The sequence below is a fragment of a genome, unplaced genomic scaffold, assembly GCF_019419815.1.
Source record: "Pyrus x bretschneideri cultivar Hongxiangsu unplaced genomic scaffold, Pyrus_bretschneideri_v1 Contig11, whole genome shotgun sequence".
Lineage (NCBI taxonomy): Eukaryota > Viridiplantae > Streptophyta > Magnoliopsida > Rosales > Rosaceae > Pyrus > Pyrus x bretschneideri.
In genome coordinates, this window is record NW_025999402.1 from 5,790,813 (window position 1) to 5,805,551 (window position 14,739).

The window sequence follows — 14,739 nt, forward strand, 5'->3', positions numbered from 1 at the left end:
AACACTCATACTAGATCAGCATGAACATCTGGCCTATACTAAAGGAATGTAAAAGAACTTAGATTTGTTTTGATTGGATCATGTTAAAGTAGCTTTTGTGCTTTGATAAGTGAAACCCATAAATTAAATTAAACAACAAAAAATTAATGCATAAATAAAGTCTTCCGGATATTAGGCATAGAAATCCACTTTTAGGTGCTGGCATTTTCTTCTCGGATAAGCGTTTGTGGCCTTCTTGCATGTGATATTGTATTTGTTTAGAGAGCATGCCGTAGACCAAAATCTTGGGTGGAGTCGTAGTTCACAAGTCTCTGTTTATCTCTCGCATCATAAAAATATGTGATAAATCACCGGTTACATGCAGCGGCGGATGCATCGAGGGGCAGGGGATCAGCTGACCTTCCGAGCTTTGGTAACGTCTATTGATACCTTGAGTGCTGACCCTCTGAACTTCAGTGAATGTTCATAGATACCTTAGGGTGCTACCCCTTTAAAGATTAGAGTTGGCTTCATACATGCCCTCTAACTGACTTCAGGCCTACCAAGACTTGATGAATGTCCATAGATACCTTGGGTGCTGCCCCTTGCATACATTAACAGGTGTGCAATATGCATTTCCAAATGACTTCAGGCCTACCAAGACTTGATGAAATGACGATATGCATGCTATTTTTGGTAAAAAAAAATTTGTGACCCTCCTAATATTAATTTCTGGATCCACCACTGGTTACATAGTAGAATTTCTCTTAGCAGAGAACTTAACGGTTCCACATCAAGACGTCAAGAAATGTGTATGGTTTGGTGCAACAGGACCACAATTCTAGTTGTGCCTGTAACAGCATGTTCATTGGTAAGTGAAAGTTACCAAGAAGATGCAGAGTACCATACTCTCAAATGCACGATAGAGACACAAGAACGCACTGCAAAGATTTTATTTTTATTGGTCATGCACTGCACTGCATAGAATTAGATTAAAAGTCACAAAAAAAAGCCCTAGTCGTTATATTTACCTTGCGCCTGGTGGGTCTAGGTAAGTAGGTAATTTTCCAATCGGTGGCAAAATGTAGTCCAAGCACGCACCTTAATCAATCATTTCACATAACTCTTGTCAAACAGCTTGCCCTAATGACAATTAGACTGCTTTCGTAAAAGAGTAATTATAGCAATGGTTCATCAACTTTCACTTAATTGGAATTGGAGCAATGATTTTTCAACTAAAAATTCATTACCAATGATCCTCATCTCATCAAAACGTGTAGCTATAGTCATTTTCATCAACTTTGTTAGAACTTCTGTTAAAATGAGTTACGTATCATGCACATGAGGCTGAATCAAGAGGCAAATATAGAAAATCAAATAAGAAAAATTGTATCAATAGTTCCTCAACTTTAATCTAACTGGAGGATATGCTCTCTCAACTTTAACCCAATTGGAGCAATAATCCATGAGTTGACTGAAAATGACCATAGCTACACGTTTTGATAAGTTAAGAAACTAATAGTAATGAATTTTTAGTTAAAGGATTATTGCTTCAATTTAATTAAAATTGAGAGACAATTGCTATCATTTACTCTTTGTAAAAACTCGGAAACATTTATAGCAAAAGGGAGACGTGGACCATTAAGCTTTACAAAAATGATGAAAAATCAAATATTTGCTCTAAAATTTGTTACATAATTAAACCACAGTACCTAAAGTGACCATTGTGATAAATTACTTGGATCATTGTGACGTATTACAGTAAACAAACTTAGGAACCACGTCTATCGATTTTCATTATCAAATATCAAAATAAAGAGTTATGTCAATCTCAAAAATTATTTTGAATAAAAAAAAAAAAAAAAAACTAACTAAAGAACACATACGAAGTAGTACAGCGTAAAAAAGTGGCCACAGCCTTTATGACATGATGATTCTGCTGCTGCTAATTAGGGTTTTGAATTCAACATATGCCATTAAAGCCACCATCTTTCTACGGATTTAAGATGGATATGCAATCTGAGTGGGGACAAACACCCATGTGGAATACTCTATTGTGCTTCTCTTGGCAGCACTTAAATTCTCAAAAGTAGTGAATCAAAAAGCAGCTTCTTTGACTCGATCATCAGCCGAAAGCAGGGAGAGAGAGAGAGTCATACAATCACACCATGTGTTGATTTCAAGGGTAAAAGGAGTTTATATAGAATATTTGCTTCGTGGGCTTGTCTGTTTGCTCATAAAGTTGGCTCAATACAATCACAATTTGAAAGGAAGATGTTCTACATTTAATTCAATCTAAACCACAAATTGAGCGATTCAAACTCAGGTGCAAAACGGAGCACATCCGCTCTAAATAATGCGGCTACGCCCACATCTGCAAAAACTATCGCATTACTCTTTTCTGAACCCTACAGCTTCACTACATATTCACAACATTTCTACTCACTAGAAGCATAAACATTCAGTTTCTAATCTAAACTACAGCATCTGGTACATTCCTAATTGTAACTTAAATGCCAGGAGGATCAACAAACAAATCACTGAAAGAGGGATCAAGAAGTGCTTCTCTGGCTGACTGACACTGGTCAAGACGCTTCTTCAACGAGCGCAGGTCTCTCTCGTCCTTTGATGAACGTTCCTATCACAGGATAAATCATTCAAACCGAAGTCATTTCTTTTCAGGATAAGTAGTTTTTTGGAACGATATAAATTGACTATAGTGGTAAGAAGTTTCCTGAAAGTGATTGAGAGAAACTTACAAATGATTTCTTTAGCAGTAATATATCCACGAGGTATATCAACCAGAGTACATTTGTTCTGGGGAAGCTGTAAAAAGCCAATTAACAATGATTCAGCACTAGTAAAACGCTTAAGCAAACTAGTTTTCTTACCTCAGGTATCAGTCTGTCAAAATTACAGAACATTTTGAAGATCAAATGTGGTTCTCCGCTTTCCACTGGTATGATTTTGTTTTTCTTTTTAGAACAGAATTTTCAAATTTCAATCTTCACAAGAAGATATTCACGCGGATTTCAAAATATAATTCGCTTTTCAACCATACCTTCCCTCCCAGCAGTCATTTGTTACCTCCTTCATCTTCCGGTATGTCTCTGACTGCAAATGATTAACGATCAATTATTTTATACAAGAAAAGATATATTTACTGATGCAACTTTAGTTTCAATCCTTACTTGTCTATCTCCCTTTGGACCTTTAAAGAGTTCAGGATCTGAAGATAGGTCTAGAAAGAGTACGTCTTCACCTACGCATATTTGATGTTTGTTAAGCATGTTACACCAACAGTAAATGTATCCTCTACCGTATCAAACACATTATATAGTAATCGAATAATTTACCATTACTGATTCTTGAAAGACTGAAATCTATTATCGATACCACCAACCCAAATGTTTGAATAAACATCTGTTTTCTCTCAAGAGTCAACTGGATTGTAACAGAATCATTCCGACTTAGAAGGATGTTTCCCCTGCAGCAAATGCATATTCCCCAGTCAGCAATTCCAGTGTCACTATGATAGAGTATAGACACAAAAAATAACCATACCAGTGAAGATCACGGTGTTCAAACTCATATGCAGCTTCAGCCACGGCAAGGGAAGCTGTAACCTGGAACGGTAAATGCAATCATTTAATAACAAATCAAAGCTTCAGGAATCACCTCTAGAATCCTGTTTTAACATATAATTTACCTGGACCAATAAACTCCGTGCTTCATCAGTGTTCATAAGCACAAAGCTTTCAAGATCTTCGCCCCCATTATCTAAAACAAACACAACATAGCACTGTACGCAAAATTGTGAGTTGCAATATAAACCCCTACGTACGTAACATTAACCTCATAATACAAAAATTATTTTTACTCAAGAAGATCACTAAAACTTATGAAAAATTACTTGGACGACTTATCGATTATACAAAGTGGAATCTTTTGATTAGATAATCATGTTTACATGACATGTGTGCGGCATATGTAGGAACTGGAAGTGAAGAGATTGTAGATATTAGACAAATCAAAGTAGAGAAGGAAAAACCTGGTTATCTGGAAATGCCTTGGGGTGATCGTTTTCTGAACCACACTTTTCATCCCAATCCTCCCATGCCTTGATCAAGGCAGCATCGTAAGAACCTTGGCACACTCTCAAACTGTAGGGGATTTAGATCTCAGAAAGACAACAAAATAAAAACCTTGCAACTGATGGATCATTGAAGTAATCTAATAATATACATTTCAAAATTTCAAACCAAATTGTAGTGTTCAACGTGTTCCTATGTTTGTCGTTTCAAAAGAAGTATATGTTCTCAGTTTGTAACCCTGACATGCAAACTAACCAAATTGAGATTACTGCTTAATATCAATTCTATGAAGTATTAAGCAGTTGTGAAAGAGAGAATTTTGAATTAAATACGTACTCTATTGTTCCGATAAATGTGGTGCAAGCGTTTGCAGCATTACTATCATGTCCTTTTAAGCATGTTAAGTGTGCGGGAAAGGATAACCTCTTCTAGCATTTCTTTAGATGTCTGGAGCACAGTAACCACATTACAGTATCATTCAACTAAGCAACAAATCCCTTCACTAGAAGGCATATTATTGAACTAAGTACCTTTTGCACTTCCCCGTTCACAAGTAAGTTGCCATCAATTGGGACTATTTTGCAAACATAGCTACCAGCCATGAAAGCTTCTCCAAATGTTCCTTCACCAATTTTGTTAATTTTTTCTAGGTCACTGTTTCAAGAAATGATCATCTTTTGTCAACTTATGAAAGCAGGATCAAATTAAACATTATTAACAAAAATTCAACTTGTAAATGCATACAGATTCCAATTAAGGAACTTACCAGTATGTAGAGAACACGTCCCCAAATTTTAAGGGAGCCAACTGGCCACATAATCTTAACAGGGCACCAAAGGGATCTAACTGTTCACTATCGGATGAAGATGATGCTAGAGAGAGTTTCTTTACAGAAGCTTCTATATCTTCACAACCATCATTCCCTGCATCGGCCAGTTGATTCTTTGCTTCCACTCTCTCGCACACTAAATTCAACCAAACTGAAGTCCAATATGCTTTGGGTACAGGGCAAGCGAGAACTGAATTTAGTATAGTTTTGTGGGGTTTTCAAACTTGAAGATGTGAAATTCCTACCACCAACAGTTTCCAAAGGCATAGGCCGAATGGCAGAAGTTTGCAGTATCTTAGACAATGTTCTAGAAGGGACAAATGTGAAATTGAACTTCTTGAATAACCATTTATCTAATGGTGAGCACAATTTGGGTAATGCAGCATCATCTGCTGGGTTGCCGGCAACCCATGTAGTAGGTTTGGGAGAGGGGCTCTCCACCAACAAATCAAAGGCATCAACCTCTTGAAAGTACACCTTCTCCTCTTCGAATTTGTACTTTCCCTAGACATTCGAAACATTAAAAACAGCATAAACAAATCAACGTGAAAATGCACTGATAGAGTAGATACAATTGAGGCATTGCAGTACCAACAACAGCATGTAATACTAAAATCACAAATTTTCTTTAAGAGTAAAAGAGTCAATACTTTGGGAAGAGGAGCCTTTCCCTTTCTTTTTCCTCTTCTTTTGGGCTCCTTCTGTGAAGGATGATATTCAAAGAAAGCACCAACAGCAATACTTGTCCTCCCTCTACCATGCACAAAAAAAAAAAAAAAAAAAAAGGAAAAACTAAATCAAAATCTGGGATGAAATAGTAGTTATATTACTTAAGAAAAAGTTACAAGCTTGTTAGAAATCCAGCAAATGGGTGCCAGCCAAGACATCCTATCACCACTAACCACATACTAAGCAACCCCAAATCACATAACCCAGAAGCAAAAGAAAAGGTATGTCACCCAATAAAGCAAGGAACCAGTTCTAAGACCGCGAAGAAATTCCACTAAGGTCCCAAATCCACTCTCACACAGATGACCCAAGAACAATGCTCAGATTCTTGCTTACAGACAGATACAGAAAAGTGATCAAAAGAGAGCTATTACATAGCAATCGATACTAGCAAACAGAACGGACCAAAGAGGAGAACCAACCGAAAAGTGGAGCTGCTGTGCAACGAACAACGAAGAGAGATTACCCCTCGTACACAAAATCTCAAGTACCAGAGTAACAGTAGAAACTGTGTGATGGAAGCCACAAAACAAGTGGCTAAAATCAACCCACCAAGCCTTGGGTGATGTGGCCAATTAACAGCCATTGATCACTTTCTGTCACAAAGGTCTTGAGCCCAAAATACCAGATAACCAGTGTATCAACATTCTGTAAAAGATGGCTAGAGTCTCAAATACCAGAAACATTCAAATCGAAACTAGATAACCATAAATGCATAATACACACAAACCCAATAGCTCAAAATTCAAAGACAATACACACAAGAAGTTCAATTGCAATCCAGGATGAATCGAACCAGAGAATTGAGCCGAGAATCGAAGAGAGAAGGTGGGGAATTCGAAACGAACCTTGTCGAAAGGGATCGAGACCAACTGGTTTTCCTGACCAGAGCTCCGACGGCAGCATCAGATGCCACACTCGCCCTTCCTCCCACATAGCGAGTCGAACACGCCTGCTTTCTGTGATCAGACAACATCACAAACACATTAAGAGCACAAATTTAGAAACTTTTCAATTTCGAAAACCAAAAGAGATTGGATTTGAACTTACGAGGGCTCTAAATCTGGAAGTGGTTTTGGGGGCTTTCTTCTCCGATAAATCGCTTCACCTTGTTTCTCTCGATCGGCGACTGCATCACCTGAAATGTATTGCTTTAGTAATGGAAATTGAATAGGGAAATGGAGAAAAATTGAAGGAAGAAATTAGGGTTTTCTCTGAGTACCTGTAGTGAAGTCCATGAGAGAGAGAGAGAGAGAGAGAGAGAGAGATTTGAAATGCTTCGTCTTTTGGGAGGGAAACAGAGAGAGACAGGGGAGAGAGAGAGGGATAAAACGGTGCGTTTATCGTCTTTATTGTTGACCCGTAAAGGAGATCCATTTTTCTAAGGCCCAACATAAATATCCTCGTTTGGTGTTGTCTTTTAGCTCTTCAATGGGCTTTAATATTGGAGAAGCCCAATAAACCATTTATCGATTCTTCTTGTGGTAGTAGTGGTACTAGTAACAAATTACTCACTTTGTTAGAAAAAAAAATTCTGTCATGTAAACTAACCACCCGTTAATGTTAGCTACTCTCGCCATGTGTGCATTCGTCTTGGCATGTGTTGTTTAACATTGTTTAACAATTTCACAAGATAATCTATTATGTAGCTGGAATATATCCTCTTGTGTCTACAACACTCATCACGTGTCACGTAATGAGTGTTGCAGATAAGAGGATATATCTTTTGGTATTGGAGCACATTCTATCCAAAAAGATATATCTTCTGCACCATATATCTCTCACGCTACTTGTTCACTTATTTCTTCGTTCTATTTTTTGTTTCTTAATTTTTACCCGTTAGTGCTAGCTACCCTCAAGGGGCATCTTGTGTGCCTTCATCTCAGCGTTTGTTGTTAAACATAATTCAATAATTTCATAGAATAATTTACAGTGTCATCCATAATAAATTTTTTTGTATCAACAACATTTATCATGTGTCACATAAATACAAGAGAATATATATCTGATTGTAGAGCACATTGTCTCCTGCCACTACTTATTCACTTATTTGTTGATACTGTTTGTTACCCATTCTCACTCTTGTTTGGTTATTTTCTTCTAAGTTTGATTGTATGGTGCTTAATATATATAATCATATAACTCATGGAGATATGAAATTTTAAGCAGTAGAACAAACAGTGACGAGGACATGGAATAGTAAAAAAGGTCAATGGGTTTTTTCCTAGCAGTTTTCTTATGTGTTGTTTGGAACATAATTAATATCCATATTTAATCAAGAAAACGAGAGGAAATCTAGAGCCCCTGCAAATTTCAATCATTTGGGTAATCGGATGAAGCAATCAATCAATAACTTCACTTACATCTACAATTGGTCTGTCCCACTATTTGTATCAAATGTTTAATCAACTTCTAATCTTTATTTGTGTTCACTTGTCATTAAGATTTATAATCAGAACTCAAATCCCTTGGAAGGGACAATTAGACCTGTAAACGGGTTGGATTTATTAGGTTTGGGTCGGGTTCAACCCGACCCGTTAAGTTAACGGGTCATCTGAACTCAGCCCGTTAAGCCAACGGGTCACCCGTTTCATCCGTTAACAATTATTATTATTATTATTATTATTATTATTTCATAGAGTTTATTTTTTGTTGTTAAGACTTGACTGAAATTACTAAAACATCATCAACTAACGGGTGCTAACAGGTCTAACAGGTTGACCCAAACCCGTTATTTAACAGGTTCACCCATTAAGCATCCACCCAAATACGAATACTAATGGGTCGGGTCCAAAATGCCAGGTCTAGGGACAATTAGACACAATGCAACCATCTAACCCACATATATGATGTATGGGTATTGAACAATGCAGTATTATGAACCACTATTAATGTTTTTATGTGTAATTTGACTTGCCTAATTTATCAATATTTATTCAATTTGGTTCGATTCGTTTTATATGTTTGTCATTATTTTAATATAGTCTTGGGGAGTTAATCTTTTATAATTGCTCTAATTGAAAAGAAAGTAACCTACATTTAAAATTAATGACTAAATTATGGAGTCTTAATTCTTTGATTCTGAACGCTTTGAGATTAAATTAAAAGAGCAAGGCTTAAAGTAGTTCAAAGACCAAACCTTTATATATACATAAGTAATTTGACTCGTCTAATAATTTTAGTCCTTGTTTGATTTCAGTTCACATCCACTGTATGATTCATATGTGCTGTTCATTATATATCTATATTATTAGAATTTCAGCATGTGGTACCAGCTAACCACCCATGCTAGCTAACTCTATCATAAAACCCTACTCACTTCTATTGAAATTGAATAATATGGCGTGGGTAGGGCACAAGGTGTCTAATTATTTCCTTTAAAAATACTAATTGAGATGAGTGTTATGATTAAATGAACCTGTAATTTCAGGATACGAACGATATCTTTCCAATCAGTTTTTAACTTTTTGTTAGGGCTTTTTTTTTTTCGCACTATTATTCTCTCCCATATTATTTCCATCCCTTTCCATTTCGTCCTCTCATTCTCTTTATTTTGTCTTTCTCTTTCTATAAAAATAAAATTAATATAAGATGTTAATGTGGCTTAACCATGACTGTTCAAATAGGATGGGAAGGAAGAAAAGGGAGAAAAAGAGGGGAGATAATCCTTCTCCCTCTTTTTTGACGTTTATGGATATGTAGACTAGCTAACCTATATTATATTAACTTTCATAATTTTTTAAGGGTGATGTTATACACATATTTCTTTTTAGTTTTCACACAACTCTTAATTTTCAATCGTTAGATCAAATAAATTGAAGATGATAATAAAACATAAATTAACAGAAATGTGGGAGAGATAAAAAGTGGTGTGTGGCTATCACCACCCTTTTTAGTTGCTAATGATTAATTGTGATCAATAGCTCATTTGTAGTGTCTTGATGCGCCTTTAATAACTTAATTCATACTACTACAAAAGTGGTTTATTGTGTCGATGGTTGATATCGGTTTTATATGTCGCTTATAACCGACATAGACTGTTAATGTCGTTTATAACTGTCACATTCCGGTCCGAGCCCCCACCACATCCCGGGCTCGACTCCACCATAGCACGATATTGTTCGCTTTAGGCCCCCGACCACGCCCTCACGATTTTGTTTATGGGAACTCACACGAGAATTTCCTAGTGGGTCACCTATCTTAGGATTGCTCTCGTGCAAACTCGCTTAACTTCGGAGTTCTTACAGAACTGAAGCCAGTGAGCCCCCAAAAGGCCTCATGGTAGGTAAAGATGGGAATATACATATAAAGCTTAAAGGATCCTCACCCCTGAGCGATGTGGGATCTAACAATCCACCCCCCTTAAGGGCCCGACGTCCTCATCGGCACACTTTCGGCCAGGGATTGGCTCTGATACCAGATTGTCACATCCCACCCCGGCCCCTCACCACATCCCCGACTCGACTCCACTGTAGTACGATATTGTCTGCTTTGGGCCCCGACCACGCCCTCACGTGTTTTGTTTATGGGAACTCACACGAGAACTTCTTGATGGGTCACCCATTTTGGGATTGCTTTGGCGCGAACTCGCTTAACTTCGGAGTTCCTACGGAACTCGAAACCAGTGAGCTTCCAAAAAGCCTCATGCTAGGTAGAGATGAGAATATACATATAAGGCTTACAAGATCCTCACCCCTGAGCGATGTGGGATCTTACAATAACCGACATAGCTTTTTATCTTTTTAAATGGTGGTGTCGTATAAACAGAAAACCGTGTCTCTTTCAACTAACATAAAGTTAGTATTGGTTAAAAAGAGAATTGTGTCGCTTCTACCCGACGCTAAAAATTATTTTTAAATATTTTAAAACTTCCTGTCAGTTGTAGCCGACAGGTTGGTGTTTTTATTTTTTTAAATATGTATCTCAAGTGACAAAATTTTGGGTGGGATATTTCCCGCCATTTTTTAGACAAAAAATAAGATGTCGGTTCTATCGTTGTCTCCCTCTTTCAAAAGTCTTCACCTCAAGCCCAGAGGCTTACCTCCCTCATTTCTCTCTCCCTTCTTCCAAGCAGACCCTAAAACTGCAGCTCCTCTCTCCACATTTTCTCAAACCCTGACCTCCATTTATACAAACCAAACCTTAATCTTTCATCATCAACCCATAAGACCTTGCAACCATGGATTTACTGCATCATCAGAAGGGTAGCAGCACTGATCTTGGTGCCCACGCAATCAGAGGTAAACTTCTCACCCTCCCTTGCCAATTCATGCACTCAGGTTCACAGATTGAAATATACCATACAAGAAAAAATCTTCAGCTCCTCATGCTTGTGTTGTTTCTTTTGCAGGGACCTGAGACCTGTAAAATAAAAAATAAAAAAAGACGATGGAACCACTGGTACAACCCCAAATCGCATTTCAAGGAAAAACCACTACGAAGTTGTCTCCGTTCTAGATCCGTCATTTAAAGTTATAACCCACTGAGCTCCATTTTATGTTCTTGTTTAGTAAGATCAGCAATTCAAAAATTCATAGAAAAATTCATGCATGTTCATTTTAGATCTAAAGAGCAAAGACACTGAAAATCGTAGATCCATAATTTTTGAAAGGTATAAAACTTGAGTTTGATATGTGTCTCTGTCTTTGAATATGTAATCTGTAGAGCCCTAAAGACCCCAGTTCAATTCTTGAATAAATTGAATCTGTGAAGTTTGCATCTCATCTACCATATCTGTATTTCAAGCCCATTGTATATTCAGTTCCAGCAGGCATCAAGGGCAAACGGACCTGAGTTGTGAGGCTCATATCCACTACATGCAAGGTATAAAATTTCGCTGTCCTTCACTATAAATAACTCATCTGCACATTTATGAATCTGCTGGTGAAATTTTTTTTTTGAACTTTGAGCTAAAGTGACTTAATGTATGTGCCTGTTTCCAGTAAAAGAAAAATGGAAATGGACTCTTGGACCAAACTGATTAAGCAATGTCGACCCTTCTGCACTCAGACCCCGAACCATAGAAAATGTATTAGGAATTTTGAAATGGTATGTAATTAAGTCATGGGGTGGGAGTGAGTTGAATGGGTCTAATTAAGTCATGTTGATCGACGGGCAGCACGAAATGGAGGAGGAGGAACTGAGTGGTGGTCAGGAACAGTAGTGGAAGTCGTCTACGGAGGAGGAATTGAGACAGACTTTTATTTATTTTTTTATTAATGGTGCATGGTGTCGGTTATGGATGACAGCATAGTTGTTTATTTTATTTATTAAATAGTTAGGTGGTGTCGGTTAGGACCGACACTACTATCATTTTTTAATGTGGCCGGTATCCGACGAGAGTTTCAATGTCATTTTTATGCGACACTACTATCCTTTATTTTATTTTATTTATATTGCTTTCCTTCTTCGTGGTGAATTAAGAGGACTAACCGACATCAAAAATCTTTTCGTGACACTAGCAATGGTGTCGGTTCTGTTATCCGACATTACATGAGTTTATGTCGGATTTGTACCTAATATCCGATAGAAATTATGTTTTCTTGGTTTTAGAACCGCTAGTTATAGGTAATTTTGTAGTAATGTCATCGGATATCATGTCTCTTTTGTATTACAACAAAAGAAAAGTTCACCTCCTGCTCAAGGCTTTTGGTTGGACACAAGCCACCACTTTATGCTTAATGTGAGTATATAAGGGGTTTTCTAAAATGTAAGAAATCTTACTAAATAGTTGTGAAATGTGAGTAGCCAGTAAATCGGCTCATTCTATTATACACCATCAGTTAACTAGCTACTCACATTTTATAACTGTAATATTACCATCCCGCAAGATTTCTCCCTAATTGGAAAATTTCAAGTCCAATTTTGTTAATGTATCAAAGCCAAGAAAAATCCCAAATTCAACTTTAATCCATATATTTTCATAAACAAGCAATGAACCAAATGGTTGACAAAAGGTGCATACTTTTTTGCAATGGTTGGAGGAAAGAGAAAAAGAACAATCCTTCTGATGTGTGATGGCGCATATGCAACAATTCATATGATATGTAGGAGTGGACAAATATGTTAACATGCATGGTTATACAAAATCATAACTTTTGAATTTACTAAAAGGCCTTTTGGTGGACTCAAAAGTCATGCTTGGATCCCTGATCCACGGCATGGAATTAGAAACAAAATGCCAAAAATTAGTTCAGAACTAAACCCTAATACTGATGTAAATATATGAGTGTGTAAACATATAAGCCAATGCATGCATGTAAACACGTAGAATAGTACTGAGCAATTTCACAATCATCAGATCAGACCAAAACAAATAAATCACTTTCACAGGTTGCGTGTGGCTGACTAAATTTAGAGATCAACGTCGCTCACAGTCTTACACTAGTGCATGGAAACAATCACATTCACATATAATAAAAACATATCTCATTAATCAACGGACGTCGTATACTCTGTTTTCTATTTCATAATAAATGGTTAACCTTGTCAAAATGATTGCAATCATGAAACCCTATACAAAGTAAAATCGGAACTTGTTTAGTACGTAATAAATACGTACGTGTATTATTTCACGACTTTGCTAAAAGTTTATTTTGTAAAATTTTCCCTTTTTTTTTTTAATTTTAACAGTATTTATTTTAAGGTTAATTAATTATTTTTATTTCTTCAAAAACATCTTGAAGAACATATGTAGATTAATTCCAAAACTCAGTCCACCCCCATTTTGAAGAACATATGTAGATTAATACCGATTACGATGCCAGTAGTTCAACGTCATGGCTCAAAATGGGTCGACTGAGTCTTGAAACTAAAAAAAATTAGAAAAGAGATACGACGGAGAGGGTTCCGATGAGGCCGGCTAGGGCACGTAAAATGGAAATTTCCTTGAATAGGGTAGGATAAAATTACGTATAGCACACCCAAAGCCACTACTTCGAGCTCGTAAAACGAAAGCGTTACGCTAATGTTGTGGTGATTAATGATATGTGGTGATTAATAATATATGGTGATGAATCATGATGACCATTGTGCTCATAAGAACTTTGGCATGTCAAGGAAGGGATCAGATTCATACAAAACCTAGTAATTTGAAGCTCGATCGGCAGACACAGTTAGCTTTAATTAATTAGGTTAATGTCATGTAATTCATGCCTACACGACAATGAACCAAATAAAATCAAATATGTTGCCAAAAAAAAAGTAAGTAAATATAATTCCACCGTCAGTGGCGAAGTCAAGAATTCTCGGAGGGAGGGGCGAATTTATATGTGTGCAAGGTTAAAGAAAAATGTCAACAAGCGAATCTTTTTATATAGTAATGTCTTCCACAATTAATCAATACAAATAAATTATAGTTGTTGTCAGCGAGGTTTCATGTCATGAAAACGTCGCATAATAGGCTTATCAGTAAAAGCAAATACATCTCTCTCAATGTAAACAACCATATTATCACTCAACCATTAATCTCCTATTTTGTTACACAATAATGTTTTCACAATCTTCATAGCAGAAAAAAATCTCTTCACCGAAGCAGGTTGCAACTGATAACACCAAAGCCAATGTAAGAAGCTTATACACTAACATATAACTTTCACACCTCCCGGTTCATTTTGTGAGATTTAGGTTAACAGATCATTTTGGAGGTAGTATCTACGAATTGCTTCACGATAATTGGAGAAGGATTTAAGCACTTTTTCTTATAGTATCGTTCCATGACGTAATTGTATAACGAAAGAAAAAAAAAATCTTAGACTCTTAATCCTAGAGTAGACTATAGGGTAATATCTAATCAAATCACGAATTAATTAATCAATACTAAAAATCATATGAATAATCAAGAATTCAATTTTTATTCTAAACCACAATTAAAAATTGAGTAAGTTGATTAGGGTTTATAGCGGTTACTGCAATCAATTTTTATTACTAGACCATGTGTGATTCAAGTTCCTATAATATATATAATGTATGAATCCTCTTTTATGTACTTCAAAAAAAAAAAAATCAATAATCATAGTATTCATATGAATAATCTATAATCGATAACCATAAATTAAAAAAAAAAAAAAAATTAATTTACCTCAATTAGAGTTGCTGGCGTGGTGTCTA

General features: G+C 36.4%; 1 protein-coding gene across 1 annotated transcript; it reads right to left on the reverse strand.

The window, feature by feature from the left end:
* Positions 1-2,221: 2,221 nt before the first annotated feature.
* LOC103955854 (serine/threonine-protein kinase haspin homolog) lies at positions 2,222-6,914 on the reverse strand. The gene is given in 17 exon segments (XM_009367763.3): positions 2,222-2,617; positions 2,739-2,805; positions 3,041-3,093; positions 3,171-3,241; positions 3,336-3,466; positions 3,544-3,605; positions 3,689-3,781; positions 4,031-4,142; positions 4,410-4,471; positions 4,473-4,520; positions 4,604-4,727; positions 4,840-5,009; positions 5,011-5,406; positions 5,553-5,655; positions 6,480-6,590; positions 6,682-6,769; positions 6,854-6,914. Coding segments are annotated over 17 exon segments (1,872 nt in total). The 5' UTR covers positions 6,870-6,914; the 3' UTR covers positions 2,222-2,452.
* Between the last annotated feature and the right edge of the window lie 7,825 nt (positions 6,915-14,739).